The following is an 18684-nucleotide window of genomic DNA, read 5'->3' as shown; positions in this document are numbered from 1 at the left end:
AGAATGGCGGCAGCTATAGGCATAGAAGTGGTGTCTAGGTATAGTAAAGTAGCCATGCGCTACGCAATGAAACCACCTATAGTGCCAGTGGAAAACAACAGAGTTAGCATGTTTATCTCAAAAACGGATCGAGATAGAGAAAAAAAGTGAAGTACAAAGTTGTAGGGCATCATCAACTCAATACGAATTGACACCTTGCATACAGAAATGCTATGATTAGAACGTGTAAAACTCACAAGGCTGCAGACGTGAAGCGATACCTCATAGAGACCTTCCTACAAGTCATTGGGTATGGTGGCTGGGTGGAGTGGCCTCCACGCTCACCTGAGCTGACCCCATTGGACTTCTTTCTGTGAGGTCACATCAAACAGCAGGTGTATACAAGCCCTCCACCAACATTGCAGGACTTACGACGACGTATTACAGATGCTTGTGCAAACGTGTTACCTACCATATTGCACAACATGCAGCAAGATACAGTATGCTATCCAGAGTCCAGATGTGCATTTCAGCTGACGGTGGCCACTTTGAGCATCAAAGTTAAATGAGCGCCATATGCGTGACCAGCATTCAATGTTGTTTTGGGGGGGGGGGTCATGGGTTTCATATCATAGCATTTCTGTAAGCAAGGTGTCGATTCGCATTGAACCGATGATGCTCTACAATGTTTTAATTCACTTTTTTTCTCTATCTCGATCCGTTTTCAAGATAAAAATGCTAACTTAGTTGTTTTCCACCAGGTGGTGCAATAGGGGATTTAATTGCGTAGCGCATGGCTACTTTACTATACCTAGATACCACTTCTATGCCTATAGCTGCTGCCGCTCTCAAGGTAATGGCGATGGACAGGATAAGGGTGGACACACTGTATACAGCTCTGCAAAATTGTCAGTTTTTCTGATTTTTCTCTTTATAGGTATATTTTTGAGTAAAATGTAAATTGTTCTTTTATTCTATAAACTACTGACAATGTCTTTGAATTTCCAAGCAATACATTTTGGATTTATTTTCTGAAAATGAGAAAGTCAAAATTACAAAACAATGCATTGCTTTCAGACCTCCAATAATGCAAAGAAAACAAGTTCATAATCATTTAGAAACAACAATACTGTTTTACCTCAGGAAGAGTTCAGAAATCAATATTTTGTGGAATAACCATGATTATTAATCCCAGCTTTCATGCGTCTTGGCTGCTTTCCACCAGTCTTTCACACTGCATTTGGGTGACCTTATGCCACTCCTGGTGCAAACATTTTGGCAAGAAGTTTTTGAGAGGCAGATTCTATTTTCTGTAGCTGTGGATTTGCTCTTCTGCTGACGGACATGGAATCTTTTACTATCTAGCTTTATGAATGCGAGTTGCCTATTTCCTGGAGCCTTCCAGACTGATAGATAATCTTTTTGGAAAACATAAATTGCATCATATTAAATCAGGCTCTCAGTTAAACCCTTGGCTCCAAGCATGGTTTATTTAAAAATAAAAATACCGGTAATCAAATCTTTACTGATTCTCCCGTTCCAGTGCTGATCTCAGCTGATGCTCCTAGTCTCTGCTATTGTCAAGAGCACTGCAAAGAGTGGGCTCAGCGGTTCATGTCGTCAAGTCGGGCAAATCCGATAAGCTCAGTAATTGGCAGCAGCATTGTCAACGTGACGTCAGCACTGCAGACGATCGGAGTGCAGCAGCGTTAACTCAGTCCTGCACCAGGGAAGGGATTTCTTAAGATGCGATTTCTTTAACCAGGCACATCCAGTGGACGAGGTAGCTCTATGGACAGTATGAGATGGACCATCGTTCATTTAACATTACTGTATGTCTGGATAACACTCCATGTTGCCCCCCTCCCCCCCCAAATAATAAAAATGGCTACTTTTTAAAGCAATAACTATTGTAAAGGCTTTGAGGAAACAGGCTTATGTGTTTGCCTCAACCCAAGTGGCACCACCATTAATGACCCAAAAATGTATCAAAATATACGATCTCCTGACTACTTTTAGGGCTCATGCGCACGTTGACGAATTTCATGCATTTACGCTGCGTATTGCACCGCAGTGTAAATGCATGCGACCTGCGTCCCCTGCACAATCTATGAAGATTGTGCATGAGACGTGCGCACATTGCGTTTGAGAGTGCAGCAATTTGGATGCAGCTCCTGCTCTGTCTATGGGAGAGGCTGCATCCCAAGCACATGAAATCGGCTTTTTTTTCTGCAGAAATACTGCATTCATTAGGGACACGACGCAACGTGCGCATACAGCCTTAGAGCAGTGGCTCGCTATCCACACCCTTTTAAGAGGCAGGTTTATTTTTCTGACATTTCGATAAATAGCCTGCAGAGCCAGCAGATGTTCAGCGAGTCAAAACACAGCTGCCGAAAGAAAGCCATGCCTATAGCTGTGTGATTCCTGTTCATGATGAATCAAGCTCATAGTCAACAGATTATCAAAAACATCAACTTCCAGTTTTTTATCCAAACACAATACATTATATATGCCGACTACATATGACCACAAGGAAAGATTTGAGTCTTTGACGCAAACGTTTTATGCAAACATTAACAAACATCCAAGTGCAGTGCGATAATCGCATCAGCTGGCAATGGAGGAGATGGGGAGATTAATCCGTCCCTTTCCTCCGCAGCTGTGATCCGATTGCAGGATCAGATCACAGTTGCATGACACTCTGCTCACGCTGGCAGCAGAGCAAGAGCAGAGGGTCATTAGCATCTCGCATTGGATGCCATATGATCATGTAAATCCAGCCTTTTTTTGTGAAAATAAACAAACTATTAAAAAAAAAAACCTGTCGGTTAAAGGGCACCTGTCGTCAGTTGTATACGTCCCTATCTGAGCTCTAACATACTGGATAACTTGCAGACATTCAGTAGCAAAATAGTGATTTTTTTTTTCTTCTTTTTATCAGGAGCACTGGTCAGCTGAGGAGTCTCCCCCCCCCCCCCCCCTGCCTCCATTATTTGTGAGTGTGCTAAGGAGTCCTCAGCATTCATGAGCTGTGAGAGCTGGCATGATGTGTGTAAGGCTATGTGCGTATTACATGCAGTTACGCTGCGCTTTGTAGCGCAGCGTAACTGCATGCGTCCTGTGTCCCCTGCATAATCTATGGATATTGTGCAGGGGCCGTGCGCACGTGGCGTCTTAGAGCGCAGCGCTTCGGCTGCTGCCCGAAGCGCGCGTTCTAAGAAGTGACATGTCACTTCTTCCATGCGTTTTGCCGGCAGCCCCTGCTCTGTCTATGGCAGGAGCTGCATGCAGAGCGCACGTTCTCGCCGGCACCATGCTCTTCAGAACAGAACTTTTCAGCTGCGCTCTGAAGCGCACCTTTTAGGTGCGGTGCAGAGCGCACACGTGCGCACATAGCCTTAATATCACGTTTCAGGTATACCACCCCCTAACCGCCCGCAAATAAATAGTATGCAGCCAGCTTGCACGGTGGTTGCTCCCATCTCTATAGTTTTAACTGCAATGAAGATATTTTAAGAAATTATTAAGCAGCGGAGAATTTTTCAGCCACAGTCTATTCTTCTACAAACCTGCCCGAGACTAGGGGAAAACAAGAGCATGAGAAAATCAATCATAGAAGATATTGTCAGTACATGGCAATGCTGAGAGGTGAAGTGCTTGTGTTCGAGACAGACGTCGGCTAAGTAAGAAAATACACATTGTAAAATGTACATCACTAGAGAATGTATTATCTTGGCAAATAGTCAATTTTATACAGGTAATAGTGCTGTAAAAGGGAAAATGTCAGAAGGACCAACCCTCCTGAGCCATCGATATCTGCATACAGGTCACAGGAAGCTGAGTACAACGATACCTTGATACTTGCGATCCGATATCTTATTCCAGAAAAAAAAATCACGTTTTTCTTATATGCAAACGAGCTGTTAAGATCTATGGGCCGGACATTGATCTATAATCTGCCTCCAGAGTTTATTTTAAATGAAAGGGGGAGTTACCTGTATGAGACATGTAATGACTGATAAGGTGGCACGGCGGCTCAGTGGTTAGCACTGCAGTCTTGCAGCGATGGGGTCCTGGGTTCAAATCCCACCAAGGACAACACCTGCAAGGAATTTGTATGTTCTCCCCGTGTTTGCCTTGGTTTCCTCCCACGCTCCAAAGACAGCGATAAGGAATTTAGATTGTGAGCCCCAATGGGGACAGTGTATGGTGTATGTAAAGCGCTTTAGAATTAATGGCGCAATATAAAAAAAATATTACTATTATTGAAATCAACTGCAATCAGACCAGTGAGATCAGAACACAGAACAGAATAAGTGAAGTTTGTCTTATTACAAAAATATTTGCAGACTTCTCACAATGTTTTCAGCTTCCATCCCACAGGCAGCTAGTGTGGGGGAAGGGTAGTACAGCAGAGCTGACAACACTATGAGAGGACAACTCGATGCAATTGTTCAGTTCTGCTGTACTATGTTAGCTCAGCTCTCACTGCAGAGCTGTGTATGATGGGAATAAAGTGTCAGTCATTACATGTCTCACAATGGGAATTCTCCCTTTCATTAAAAAATAAGCTCTGGAGGCAGATTCCCAGGGAGATTTGTATATAGCCCATAGATCTTAACAGCTTATTTGCGTATAAGAAAAATGTGGGTTTTCTCTACAGTAAAATAAGACATCAGATTGCACAAATCAACGTATCATTTTATTCCACTCTCTGTGACCTGCATGCCCATATAGATAACTAATTCACATGAAACAAGCTGGGGAACCAAATATAAACAATTACTTTCATTTCACATAGTAATTTTGGGCATACAGTTACGATGTAAAACCCATCCAAGAAAAGAAGAAATATGCACCTGTATTGTCTGTCACACAATATTTCATACTATATACAGTCATATGAAAAAGTTTGGGCACCCCTATTAATGTTAACCTTTTTTCTTTATAACAATTTGGGTTTTTGCAACAGCTATTTCAGTTTCATATATCTAATAACTGATGGACTGAGTAATATTTCTGGATTGAAATGAGGTTTATTGTACTAACAGAAAATGTGCAATCCGCATTCAAACAAAATTTGACCGGTGCAAAAGTATGGGCACCCGTATCAATTTCTTGATTTGAACACTCCTAACTACTTTTTACTGACTTACTAAATCACTAAATTGCTCCTCATTGAGCTTTGAACTTCATAGGCAGGTGTATCCAATCATGAGAAAAGGTATTTAAGGTGGCCACTTGCAAGTTGTTCTCCTATTTGGATCTCCTATGAAGAGTGGCATCATGGGCTCCTCAAAACAACTCTCAAATGATCTGAAAACAAAGAGTATTCAACATAGTTGTTCAGGGGAAGGATACAAAAAGTTGTCTCAGAGATTTAAACTGTCAGTTTCCACTGTGAGGAACATAGTAAGGAAATGGAAGAACACAGGTACAGTTCTTGTTAAGCCCAGAAGTGGTAGGCCAAGAAAAATATCAGAAAGGCAGAGAAGAAGAATGGTGAGAACAGTCAAGGACAATCCACAGACCACCACCAAAGACCTGCAGCTTCATCTTGCTGCAGATGGTGTCAATGTGCATCGGTCAACAATACAGCGCACGTTGCACAAGGAGAAGCTGTATGGGAGAGTGATGCGAAAGAAGCCGTTTCTGCAAGCACGCCACAAACAGTCGCCTGAGGTATGCAAAAGCACATTTGGACAAGCCAGTTACATTTTGGAAGAAGGTCCTGTGAACTGATGAAACAAAGATTGAGTCGTTTGGTCATACAAAAAGGCGTTATGCATGGAGGCAAAAAACACGGCATTCCAAGAAAAGCACTTGCTACCCACAGTAAAATTTGGTGCAGGTTCCATCGTGCTTTGGGGCTGTGTGGCCAATGCCGGCACCGGGAATCTTGTTAAAGCTGAGGGTCGCATGGATTCAACTCAGTATCAGCAGATTCTTGACAATAATGTGCAAGAATCAGTGACGAAGTTGAAGTTACGCAGGGGATGGATATTTCAGCAAGACAATGATCCAAAACACCGCTCCAAATCTACTCAGGCATTCATGCAGAGGAACAATTACAATGTTCTGGAATGGCCATCCCAGTCCCCAGACCTGAATATCATTGAAAATCTGTGGGATGATTTGAAGCGTGCTGTCCATGCTCGGCGACCATCAAACTTAACTGAACTGGAATTGTTTTGTAAACAGGAATGGTCAAATATACCTTCATCCAGGATCCAGAAACTCATTAAAAGCTACAGGAAGCGACTAGAGGCTGTTATTTTTGCAAAACCAGGATGAACAAAATATTAATGTCACTTATGTTGAGGTGCCCATACTTTTGCACCGGTCAAATTTTGTTTAAATGCAGATTGCACATTTTCTGTTAGTACAATAAACCTCATTTCAATCCAGAAATATTACTCAGTCCATCAGTTATTAGATATATGAAACTGAAATAGCTGTTGCAAAACCCCAAATTGTTATAAAGAAAAAAGGTTAACAATAATAGGGGCGCCCAAACTTTTTCATATGACTGTGTATGTATGTATGTATGTATATATATATTACATATACATACACACACATACATACACTGTATACATAATGTATATAAATGCACACGTATCCTCCTGTGCTCAGGCACAGACAATAGGAGGCCCCTGTACAAGAATATGTGGGCCATTTGGAGCTTGATAGCTCATCATAGTGCACAACTCTAGTTGCTTTGGAGGTAGATATGGCCCTCTTACTTCTTGAGTCCCTGTGTGACTGGACTGCACTGGTTGCACCAGTAGTATATCCGCCCCCGGCTGTGCTGCTAACCAGTTAAAAGGGAACTTGTCACCAGATTTGGCGACTATAAGCTGCGGCCACCACCAGTGGGCTCTAATATAGAGCATTCTAACATGCTGTATATAAGAGCCCAGGCCGCTGTGTAGAACGTAAAAATGACTTTATAACACTCCCCTAAATGGTCGGTACGGTGCAGATGGGTTTCTGCATTCTCCGGGTGCGGTGTCTCCTCTTTCGGCCATCTTCTAAAGTCAGGGTATATGATGTGTCCTATGTCATGCACACACACCGGCATTGAGGTCCTGCGCAGGAGCACTAATACAGCATTGCGCCTGCGCAGGACCTCAATGCTGGCTAGTGTGCATGATGTAGGACATGTCATGCACCCCCGCTACAGAAGGAGGACAAAGATGGCCGAAAGAGGAGGCGCCGCACCCGGAGAACGGAGACACCCATCTGCACCGTATCGACCATTTAGGTGAGTGTTATAAAGTTATTTTTACGTTCTACACAGTGGCGTGGGCTCTTATATACAGCATGTTAGAATACCGTATATAACAGCTCAGTGGTGGTGGCCGCAGCTTGTCACCAAATCTGGTGACAGGTTCCCTTTAAATGCATTCCAAAATATATCACTCTAATGTCATACATTTGGCCCTTAAAAATCTAAGGATATGTCACAGTATACATTTTTTATTCTATGTATCCTGTCCTAGACCAGACCAGAACACAAGGCTAATGCCGGGTCCATGGTAAAACTAATCTGCCTGGATAAATAGGGCAAAAACATATCTGGTGAAACAGTGGTAATGTATATAATAAAATTACAGTATATACCGTAATATAGTAGATCAAATTTTAGGTAAAAACTAAAACCATGCCAATAGCAAAATAAAAGAAAAAAAAATAGACATTTTATTTTTAAAATAGAATGTTACATCTGTAGCGATTACATCCCATTATGACAGGGTTTGCCCCAGAATAGGTTCATGAAATGACAAGTGTTTCCACTATTTGGTTACAGCTGCAAAATGTTTATTACAAATAGTTTTTACTTTTTTTATGAAAAAAGAAAAATACAAAAAAATATTTTTTTAATTACTTAATTACCCACATTACAAGTACTACTCAGGAATGGATGTACATGGTCTTCCATAAAACTAGTATCTAACAATTTTCACAATAAAATATTATTTACAATTAAAACAGGAATGTAAAATACGCTGCAATGTTTAAGGCATTTGTAAGACAGAGGCTCGGCTCACATGTGGCTATACTTCCCGTCAACGAGACAGAACCTGATGGACCCAATTATAATGCAAGAGGGGCCATCGTCCATCTTTGGTGTCAGTCGTGTGATGGTTCCACCATTGAATGGTGATTTTCATTACACAGCTCAAATGTGGATAGAGTCTGAGAAAAAAGTGACAGGACACTACAGAAATCAATCTTTCCGACTGCTAATTAAATCCATCATTCCAGTTCATGACCTTGTCATACTCCTGAATTCTCTGCTTGATGTGAGAGAGCTTGTTCTTCAGGTACTCGCACCGCTCCTTTTTCTCCAAAAATGTAGGATCCTATTAGGAAAAAAAAGACCATATTAGATAGCCGCATTCCACTAGGTTTATAAAGAACATTCAGCCCGGGCCGGTTACAACACAATCATTCACATGTACAAAGGCCAGTGTGAAACACCCAACAATAAAACAAGTTGGATATTCAAAGTTCATTTTGTGCTGAGAAAGACGACAATGTAGTCTAATGTCCATGGGGTATTGTAAGAAAGGACAAATAGAATTTCACACAATATGGTTTAAAGGGAACCGATCATGTAACAAAATACTATTAACCTGCAGATAGTTTTGAGATTGAAGGTAGACTGAAGTCCATCGAGATCAACCTATAGACTAAGGGGTACTTTACACACTACGACATCACAAGCCGATGCTGCGATGCCGAGTGCGATAGTCCCCGCCCCCGTCGCAGCTGCGATATCATGGTGATAGTTGGCGTAGCGAACATTATGGCTACACCAGCTTCACATGCACTCACCTGCCCTGCGACGTCGCTCTGGCCGGCGACCCGCCTCCTAATTAAGGGGGCGGGTTTTGCGGCGTCATAGCGACGTCACATGACAGGCGGCCAATAGAAGCAGAGGGGCAGAGATGAGCAGGATGTAAACATCCCGCCCACCTCCTTCCTTCTGCATACCTGGCGTGAGCCGCAGGACGCAGGTAGGAGATGTTCCTCGCTCCTGCGGATTCATACACAGCGATGTGTGCTGCCGCTGGAACGAGGAACAACATCGTAACATCGGTCATTTCCAAATTATGGAAATGACAGACGCTACACCGGTTATACGATTACGATGATTTTGCGCTCGTTAATCGTATCAAAAATGCTTTGCACACTACGATATCGCCTGCGATGCAGGATGTGCGTCACTTTCAATTTGACCCCACCGACATCGCACCTGCGATGTCGTAGTGTGCAAAGTGCCCCTAACATGTTATATCCAGAGGAAGTCAAAAACCCCATGGGACAGACAGTAAGCTCCACATTAGGGGAAAGATTCCTTCCTCACACCACATACTGCAATCAGACTAGTTCCCTGGATCAACGCCCAATCAGAAAATCTACTGCACATAAATAATAATAAATGTTTTTTTTTTTTAAGACATCCAGGCCTCTCTTGAATTTTAGTAGTGAATGAATCATTACAACATCATGCGGCAGAGCGTTCCACACTCACTGCTCTTACAGTAAAGAATCTACCGGTGATTATGATTAAACCTTCTTTCCTATAGACGTAGTGGATGCCCCCTCTTTCCCGTCACATGCAAAGATGTAAAAAGATCATTAGAGAGATCACTGTACCGTCCCCTCATATTTCTACATTGTAATAAAACTGCCCCTAAGCTTTTGTTTTTCCAAACTGAATAACCCCACGTTTAATAACCTGTCTTGGTATTGCAGCCCACCCATTCCTTTAATAACCTTGGTTGCTCTTCTCTGCCCCTCTCTAGTTCAGCTATGTCCTTGTTAGGCTATGTGTGCGTTCTGCCGTGACAAATATTCTGCAGCGTTTTGTCACTGCATGTGCGTTTCAAAACACAGCCGAAAAGCTGCGTTTTGGATGTATTTTGAGTGCAGAATTGATGCAGAATTGTTGCGGAATGGATGCTTGCTCTGCCATAGAGAGTGGGAAAAGCATCCAAAACGTACAAAAAGTAGTGACATGTTGGGTTTTAGAACGCAGCAATTTTGTAAAAAAATTGGGATGCAAAGCGCTGCATTTAAAAAAGCAATGTGCGCATGGAATTTGCTTAATTCTTATAGACGTTGCTGGGGACGCAGAACACATGCGTTTACGCTGCATTTTAAAACGCCGTGTAAACTCATGGAAAACGCACACAGCCTTATATACCAGACACCAAAAGTGTACACAGTATACTAAGGGTGGTCGCACTAGTGACTTGTATAGGTGTAAACCTATGTTCTTCTAATGAGCATCTAGATCTCTTTTAATGCATACCATTATTTTATTAGCCTTGGTAGCAGCTGCTCAGCACTGGTTAGTAAAGTTGAGTTTGCCATTCACCCATACACCCAAGTCTTTGTCAGTGACAGTTTTACCCAGTGTTTCATAATTAAGCATACACTACTCACAAAAAATTAGGGATATTTGGATTTCAAGTGAAATTTCTGGATGATCCTAAAATGCACTGTGACCTTAATGTGACCTTCTCTAAACTTCTGAGCGTAAAGTCTCAGAGTGTCATCAGCAGGTTGCAACAGAGATACTGAGAGACTGGAGGAGTCACAGAAAGGCATAGAAGTAGACGTCCTTTGGCCACATCCCACACTGCTGACAGCATCATTGTAAACTATATCACACAAAACTGGATGATGAATACCAAACAACTCCAAGCACATTTACGAGAGGTGAGAGGCACAAAAGGGTCACGTCAGACCAATCAAAACAATTTACATCAGCGTGGTCCATGTGCTAGATGATCTGCAAGGGTACCTGACCACACCACCAGTCACAGAGGTCATCGTATTTCTGGATGAGGGACCAAATGGGCCTCAGTGCTGTTCACTAATGAAAGTCATTTCACGCTGAGCAAAAATGATGTCCATCAGTGATGTTAGAGACGTCAAGGAGAATGTTATGCATCAGTCACTGTTGTCACCAGTCGAGCCTTTGGTGGCGGTGTTAGTGTGGGCAGGTGTGTCTATTCAATACAAAACTCCAATACACTTTGTGAATGGTACATTAAGAAGCCCCTACTACTTGAATAAAATCATTAATCCAACATTGTGCCTCTGCATGAATAACACAGGCATAATTTCATCTTCATGAATGACAATTCTTCTGGCTTTCAGTCAGAAGTGTGGCCAGCTCTTTTTCAGTCATTGCACAGTACATAGTGAGCGGCAGCTGTAACTGCACCCCGACACTGACTTACAGCCGGCTCTACAGTATATAAGTACTGAGCAACCAGACAGTCAGTACCGGGGTGTGGTTACGGCCGCCGCTCACTGTATATGGAGCGGTGGCTGAAGCTGCTCCAGCTGTGTCTTAATGACTGAAAGCCGGAGGCTGTAGGGAGGAATAAAGTTTATTACCTCACACTAGCCAGACTTTCAGTGCAGCACCGAGGCGGCGATAGAATGTGAAGATTAACCCAATCTATGCAGATTAGTAGCAATTTTTTACATGAAAGTTTCCCTTTACATATTATACAGGTGTAATTTTCTAACAAGCTCCAGTATATTTATACATCACAGGCAATAATATTTACATATTGGAGATTGTAAATGTTACTGGACATGCTTTTAAAAAGGGAATATTTCAGCAGGTTTTTGCTACCCCAGTTGAGAGCAGCATGATGTAGGCAAAGAGGCTCTGAATCCAACGATATATCACTTAGATTACTGGCTGCAGCCGTTTTTACACAGAATGTTTAGCTTTCAGTCATGTAGCAGAGTCTAGAGAGCTGCTTCCACCCACAACAGGCTCTCTGTAGAGATTGTACATTGACAGTGAGATGTCAATCACAGCAGAGGGTGTGTCAGACCCAATGATAAGGGTTCTGCTGCTTAAACAAACATAAATAAACAACAGATCTGACTCTTGACAAGAAAGGGAGCACTAAAAACTTTGTATTAACTCTTGCAGCATGCTGGTTTCAGCTCACATAGCAAACACTGCTGACAGATTTCCTGTAAGATGGGTCGACAAAAAATTACTTTCTGTAGAGGCCTAGACAAATTTTAGCCAAGCCCAAGCTGAACATATAAAATATATAGAATAGAATATATAGAAATTTGAAAAGTGATTACCTCCCAAACTCCTGTCCCCCCCACTTCCGCAGCAGACACATCAGCCCAGAAAGAACAGAACAGGAGAGGAAAGAAAGGTATTCACATTTGAATTATTGCTTTCAATAACAGGGAATTTGTCAGTAACAGTACCCCGAAACTGAACCACTTTTGCTTGTGCAGGTGTAAAGTTACGGACAGGCTACCTTTAAAGGAAATGCAAAAAGAAAAAAAACCAAAAAAAAAAAAAAACGGAAAATTGCCCAGTCAAGAAGTGACAGATCAACTTACCCGCAATTCATTTATTAGAGAATTATAATACCAGCAAATGGCTAAAATGGCTGCAAAACAAAGCTTGTCTTTAGATTCAGTTTGGAAGATTAATGAGGAAGCCACAACCTACACTTTTCACTATTGTATGCACTGAATATACTCACATTCTTTTTCTTCTTATATTCCTGCAGAACCTTTGAAATTCGTTCATATTCCTAAAAAATGAGGAAAACCACTTAGTACACTACCCCTGATACACACAAATAATAATATAATGTTTATTCACTTATATAGCACTATTAATTCCACTTTTCATACATTGGCATAGCTACGCGTTTGTTGCACTGGCTTTTGTGCAATGTATTTATTTAAAAAATACCATTATATATACCGTATGCATTAATCATGGAAAAATAAAGCAACTTTGGAATGTGTCATTTTGTGTGCTTAATAGATTTACACATTTCTTGCAGATTTTTGGCCTTATAGTATGGTTGTAGCAATGATGTATTTTGTATTTAGGGGTACATTTATAGTGTGGTATACAGAGAGATAACTAGAAAATAATATACCGTATTTTTCGCTTTATAAGACGCACCTGATTATAAGACGCACCTAGGTTTTGGAGGAGGAAAATTAAAAAAAAAAAAAAAAATTGAGCAAAATAGTGTGCTAGAATATTTTAATAAAATTAAAATAACATTATTTTAACAATTTAGACTCAACAGGAGTCAATAGCAGCATTGTTGTATTATGGGGGACCTGTGGATGACGCACTATTATGGGGGACATGTGGATGACGCACTGCTATGGGGAACCTGTGGATGACACTGCTGTGGGGGATCTGTGGATAATGCACTGCTATGGGGGACCTGTGGATGGCGCACTATTATGGGGACATGTGGATGACTCACTATTATGGGGGACATGTGGATGACCCACTGCTATGGGGAACCTGTGGATGACACTGCTGTGGGGGATCTGTGGATAACGCACTGCTATGGGGGACCTGTGGATGGCGCACTATTATGGGGGACATGTGGATGACTCACTATTATGAGGGACCTGTGGATGACACTGCTGTGGGGGATCTGTGGATAACGCACTGCTATGGGGGACCTGTGGATGGCGCACTATTATGGGGGACATGTGGATGACTCACTATTATGGGGGACATGTGGATGACGCACTATTATGGGGGACCTGTGGATGACGCACTATTATGGGGACCTGTGGATGATGCACTGTTATGTGGGATCCGTGGATGACACGGCTATGGGGGACCTGCATGATGCACTTTTATGGGGATCTGGGACTACCACCCCCCTCATCCTTAGGAATACACCCATGTACTGTATACCATACATGGCTGTATTCTGAAAGATGAGGGGGGTTGTAGTTACATTTACACTTTGGCCACTACATTAGTCCCTCCCTGGAGTGTTTACAATAAAGGACTACAGCCCCCATCATCCTTCAGAATACACCGATTGATACAGTATATTCTGAAGGCTGATGATGGGGGTTGTGTTCCCCTTCAGTGTTTTTTGCTCACCTATTAGGACCCTTCGTTCAACTGACAACACTTTGTCAGGCTCAGATCACTGATTGGTGGAGGCAGCTCTGCAGAAGTTGTCTCCACCAATCAGCATCCAGCCCTAGCGAGGAGAGGGAGAATCGTTCTTCTCTCTCTCCTCTTTCTTATGATAGTCTTCGTCTGCTGCGGAGATCTAAAATGCAGCCCGCGCATGCGCAGATCGCGATCTTCGAGAGCCGCGATCTCTATCTGCGCCTGCGTAGCCTCCGACGCGATGGACTTCAGGAAAATGGCTACGGAAGGCAGCGCATGCGCAGATGGAGATCTCGCTTCTCTGAGGTCTCCATCTGCGCCTGCGTCACCTCCGCCATTTTCCGGAAGTCGCGTTGGAGGCAGCGCAGGCGCAGATAAAGATTTCGGCTATGGCGGCCGCCACCGCAGCGATCGCCGGGGGATCCATGGCGGCCGCCACCGCAGCCGATTGCCGGGGGATCCATGGCTGCCGCCACCACAGCCGATTGCCGCGGGATCCATGGTGGCCGCCTCCGCTCCAGCGGCAGCACCAGCACCAGCCTCTTGTGACTCACTCCACCGCTGCATCACTGCCCGGTAAGTTACATTCACTTTGTAAGACGCACCCCTATTTTCCCCACAATTTTGGGGTAAAAAAAGTGCGTCTTATAAAGCGAAAAATACGGTAATCGCTGCCACAGAAGACAGATATATGTCCCCTAGAGCGGATTTGTGATAATCAGTGTATTAACTATAATAACATAGTAATCATCTACACATAAAAGTGCTCTAAGTCTGTCAATGACCAATTACTATACACAATGAATATTTCTACAGTAAAAAAATAAAGCAATAGGTTCAATTTATGAAGATGTTTTCACCAAAATTCTGGCAAATATCGTGTTCAAATAGGTTTGCTGGCATTTGTGCCACAGGGTCGGCCAGCAAAGCCTAAGTGGGTGGGCAGGATGGGGGCTGGCAAAGCGCGCCACACAAATTAATCAAAAGTTGTGGCAGGACTTAAGCGGGCTTTACACGCTACGATATCATTAATGAATTATCGTCGGGGTCATGGTGGTTGTGACGCACATCCGGTGTCATTAACGATATCGCAGTGTGTGACACTTACCAGCGACCTTAAACGATCGCAAAAGCGGGCAAAATCATTTTCCGCGGAGAGGTCGTCTTGAAACAAAAAACTGTTTTCTGCTTATTAGCGATGTTGTTCGTCGTTTCTGCGGCAGCACACATCGCTATGTGTGACACTGCAGGAGTGACGAACATCTCCTTACCTGCCTCCACCGGCAATGCGGAAGGAAGGAGGTGGGCGGGATGTTACGTCCCGCTCATCTCCACCCCTCCGCTTCTATTCGACGCCTGCCGTGTGACGTCGCTGTGACGCCAAATGAACCGCCCACTTAGAAAGGAGGCGGTTCGCCAGCCAGAGCGACGTCGCAGGGCAGGTAAGTGCGTGTGACGGGGTTAAGCGAGGTTGTGCACCACAGGCAGCGATTTGCCCGTGACACACAACCGACGGGGGCGGGTACGATCGCTTTACACCGGAAATGTTACTCCAGCCTAACTGGAGGTGCAGGTGTAACATTTTAGGTGAATGTGTACAGACGCACAAACCAGTTTTGGGATGTGCCTATTTCATTAAAGGGAATCTGTCACCAGGTTTTTGCCACCTAATCTGAGAGCAGCATAATGTAGCAGACATCCTGATTCTAGTGATGTGTCACTTACTGGGCTTCTAAGTGTAGTTTTGATAAAATCACTGATGAATCAGCAGTAGATTATCATTACACGACTACTGCCCTGCTGCCAGGTAGTGCAGCACATTCATGAGCTCTGTATAACTGCTAGATCTGCAGCAAAGAAAACATTGATTTCATCAAATGGCAGCAAACAGCTCAGTATGTAACACATCGCTAGAATCAGGGTCTCTGTCTCTACATTTTACTGCTCTCAGATGGGGGGGGGAGCAAAAACCTGGTGACAGATTCCCTTTAGATGATGTGCATTTCCTGATTAGGTGCGCATTACTCTAGCATGTCCCTCACTAAAACTAGCTGGTAAAATGCCAATTTTGGAGAATCGGGCTCAATGTCTAAACCATTTGGCATCTATATCATGGATTCTTCCATATCGGGAGGGTCTGATCCAGATAGTTATTTCTGGATGTTGCCAAGTTCATAAAAAAAATTAAATTATATTTTATATCTATATTTATAAAAAAAAAAAAAAATTACATATCAGTTTCAACTACAAAATCTGTCCCAACAGGTAACATCAGAAATATGACATAGAAATAGGTGGAGCCCCAGAATTGATGTTATTAGTAGAAACAGCAATTAGGCAGCTGCTCTGGTGTGGGCAGATGTATATTACATACCGCTTCTGAGGCGTAATAAGGCTCAGGTGAACATCATACTCCCTACATAGTGATTACACCTACCTCACTGTCACACGTGACAAATAGCTGCAAGCGGTGTTTGCCGGATTGTTCTGAGAGAACACGTATTACAGCGTACTGAATTAAATCCAAAAAATGAGTCGGCGTAAGAGCATGTTCACACTGGCCATTAAATTAAAAAACTCAAACAAAAATTAAATGAGCGTGTACCCTGCTGTAAGGAAATTAGTAAAAAAAAATAACAGTGCATATAAATAAATAATATAGGGTAGTTAGTAAACACTGTTTTTGATTAAAAAAAAAAGCGTAAAAGCCATCCCACCAGTGACAAGTTGTACAACAATTTGACGCCTTTTATGTTTTTTTTCACTCAAAATCAGTTTTTAACATGCACCCCGTATTATTTGTATGCACTCTTTCTTTTTACTTACTTTCTTACAGCAGGTTAAACGTTCAGTTTATTCTTATCTTATACACTAGAAATGCTTGTTTAGGTTTTTTTGGGATACTCATCATTTTGATGAGAATACCATTATATTGTCCTAACACATGCATTCTGTAGGCCTCGTCGCTAATGCCAGATACTGTAGGCCTCGTCGCTAATGCCAGATACCGTAGGCCTCGTCGCTAATGCCAGATACCGTAGGCCTCCTCGCTAATGCCAGATACCGTAGGCCTCCTCGCTAATGCCAGATACCGTAGGCCTCCTCGCTAATGCCAGATACCATAGGCCTCCTCAGTAATGCCAGATACTGTGAGCCTCCTCAGTAATGCCAGATACCGTAGGCCTCCTCGCTAATGCCAGATACCGTAGGCCTCCTCGCTAATGCCAGATACCATAGGCCTCCTCAGTAATGCCAGATACTGTGAGCCTCCTCAGTAATGCCAGATACCGTGAGCCTCCTCAGTAATGTCAGATACCGTGAGCCTCCTCAGTAATGCCAGATAACGTAGGCCTCCTCAGTATTGCCATATAATGTAGGCCTCCTCAGTAATGCCAGATACCATAGGCCTCCTCAGTAATGCCAGATACCGTAAGCCTCCTCAGAAATGCCAGATAACATAGGCCTCCTCAGTAACGCCAGATAACGTAGGCCTCCGCAGTAATGCCAGATACCGTAGGCCTCCTCAGTAATGCCAGATACCGTAGGCCTCCTCAGTAATGCCAGATACCGTAGGCCTCCTCAGTAATGCCAGATACTGTATTCTTCCTCAGTAATACCAGATCCTGTAGGCCTCGTCAGTAATACCAGATACTGTAGGCCTCCTCAGTAATACCAGATACTGTAGGCCTCGTCACCCTGCCACTGCTCAGAGATGATGCAACTCCAACCAAAATCCTTCCTCTTTTCCCACTGTGATTAATACATTACTATTTTTATATGATTTCCATGGTGGAGCTCTGTATAATATAGGCTTTGTTTCCAAAGAATCCTGAGGCCTCAGTTCTAAAGCAAGGTGCCCCTGCGATCAGCTGTTACTGCGGGTAAAGCAGCGGCCAGTCACATGGCAGTGGCTACTTACAATTTGTAAAATTCAAGGACATCTTGGAAATGGCAAGGAGGAGTAGTATTGGCTTTATGCTCACTTTTATAGTATAGAATGGAGGCGAATGTACTAGTGTGACAATCAATTTAGAATCATAGTTAGTACATGTATTTTAAAGTTATAGGCGTTGTCAGAGTCTCACACATGGACACTTGAATGGGAAACAAACGGCAGGACTCAGCAGCAGAAAGTAAATGTATGGAGCTGCTTTATCCATGCCAAATATTGCTTACATCCAGCCGCTACCGGGACAGCGATCAGCTGGTTAGTGGGGGGTCTGGGTGTTGGACCCCACTGATCTCTTACTAATTACCTGTCCTATTGTTTAGTTAAATAGGTTTTCTTGACTTAAGTTTTCATACAATATACAATACTAAATAAGAATACTATATGTGCTCAGATAGTTAAAGGGAACCTGTCCTCAAAATCTTGCTGTCTGAAGCAGAAGCAACACTAATCAAACACTGGCTGTGCGATGCTGCCTGGTAGGGTTTACTCTGAAGCACAGGAGAGTTTCCCAATAAACATATTTTGAAAATCCGACATGTCTCATAATTAGTCCAAGGTAACTTTTCCCTTCCCCATGCCTAACAGGTCTCTCCCTGCCTAGAGTGAGACCTGTCAGTCAAAGGTGTACATTAACAGAGACCTGTCAGTCATGGGGAGTGGGGCGGGGAAAGGCCACATGAGGATCATACTGGACTAGTCGTGTCTCTACCTCTAGTCCCCTGCTGGCTTATCAAACTGTTTTCCCTGAAACGCCACAGAATAAACCATACCTGGCTGCAATTGCACA

General features: G+C 43.1%; 1 protein-coding gene across 3 annotated transcripts in view; it reads right to left on the bottom strand.

Annotated features, from left to right (window-relative positions):
- Positions 1 to 7702: 7702 nt before the first annotated feature.
- The window catches only part of MARVELD2 (MARVEL domain containing 2), a 43705-nt gene continuing 32723 nt past the window's right edge, over positions 7703 to 18684 (bottom strand). For all 3 annotated transcript variants that reach the window (XM_075342103.1, XM_075342090.1, XM_075342096.1), the window contains exons 6-7: positions 12540 to 12590; positions 7703 to 8351 (exon numbers count right to left, since the gene is read on the bottom strand). In XM_075342103.1, coding sequence (XP_075198218.1) covers positions 8232 to 8351; positions 12540 to 12590 — 171 coding nt within the window. In that variant the 3' untranslated portion in view covers positions 7703 to 8231. The remainder of the gene's footprint in view (positions 8352 to 12539; positions 12591 to 18684) is intronic.

This window comes from Anomaloglossus baeobatrachus, chromosome 1 (assembly GCF_048569485.1).
Source record: "Anomaloglossus baeobatrachus isolate aAnoBae1 chromosome 1, aAnoBae1.hap1, whole genome shotgun sequence".
Classification (NCBI taxonomy): Eukaryota; Metazoa; Chordata; class Amphibia; order Anura; family Aromobatidae; genus Anomaloglossus; species Anomaloglossus baeobatrachus.
The sequence above is the reverse complement of the archived record's forward strand: the minus strand, read 5'-3'. Positions and strand labels throughout refer to the sequence as shown.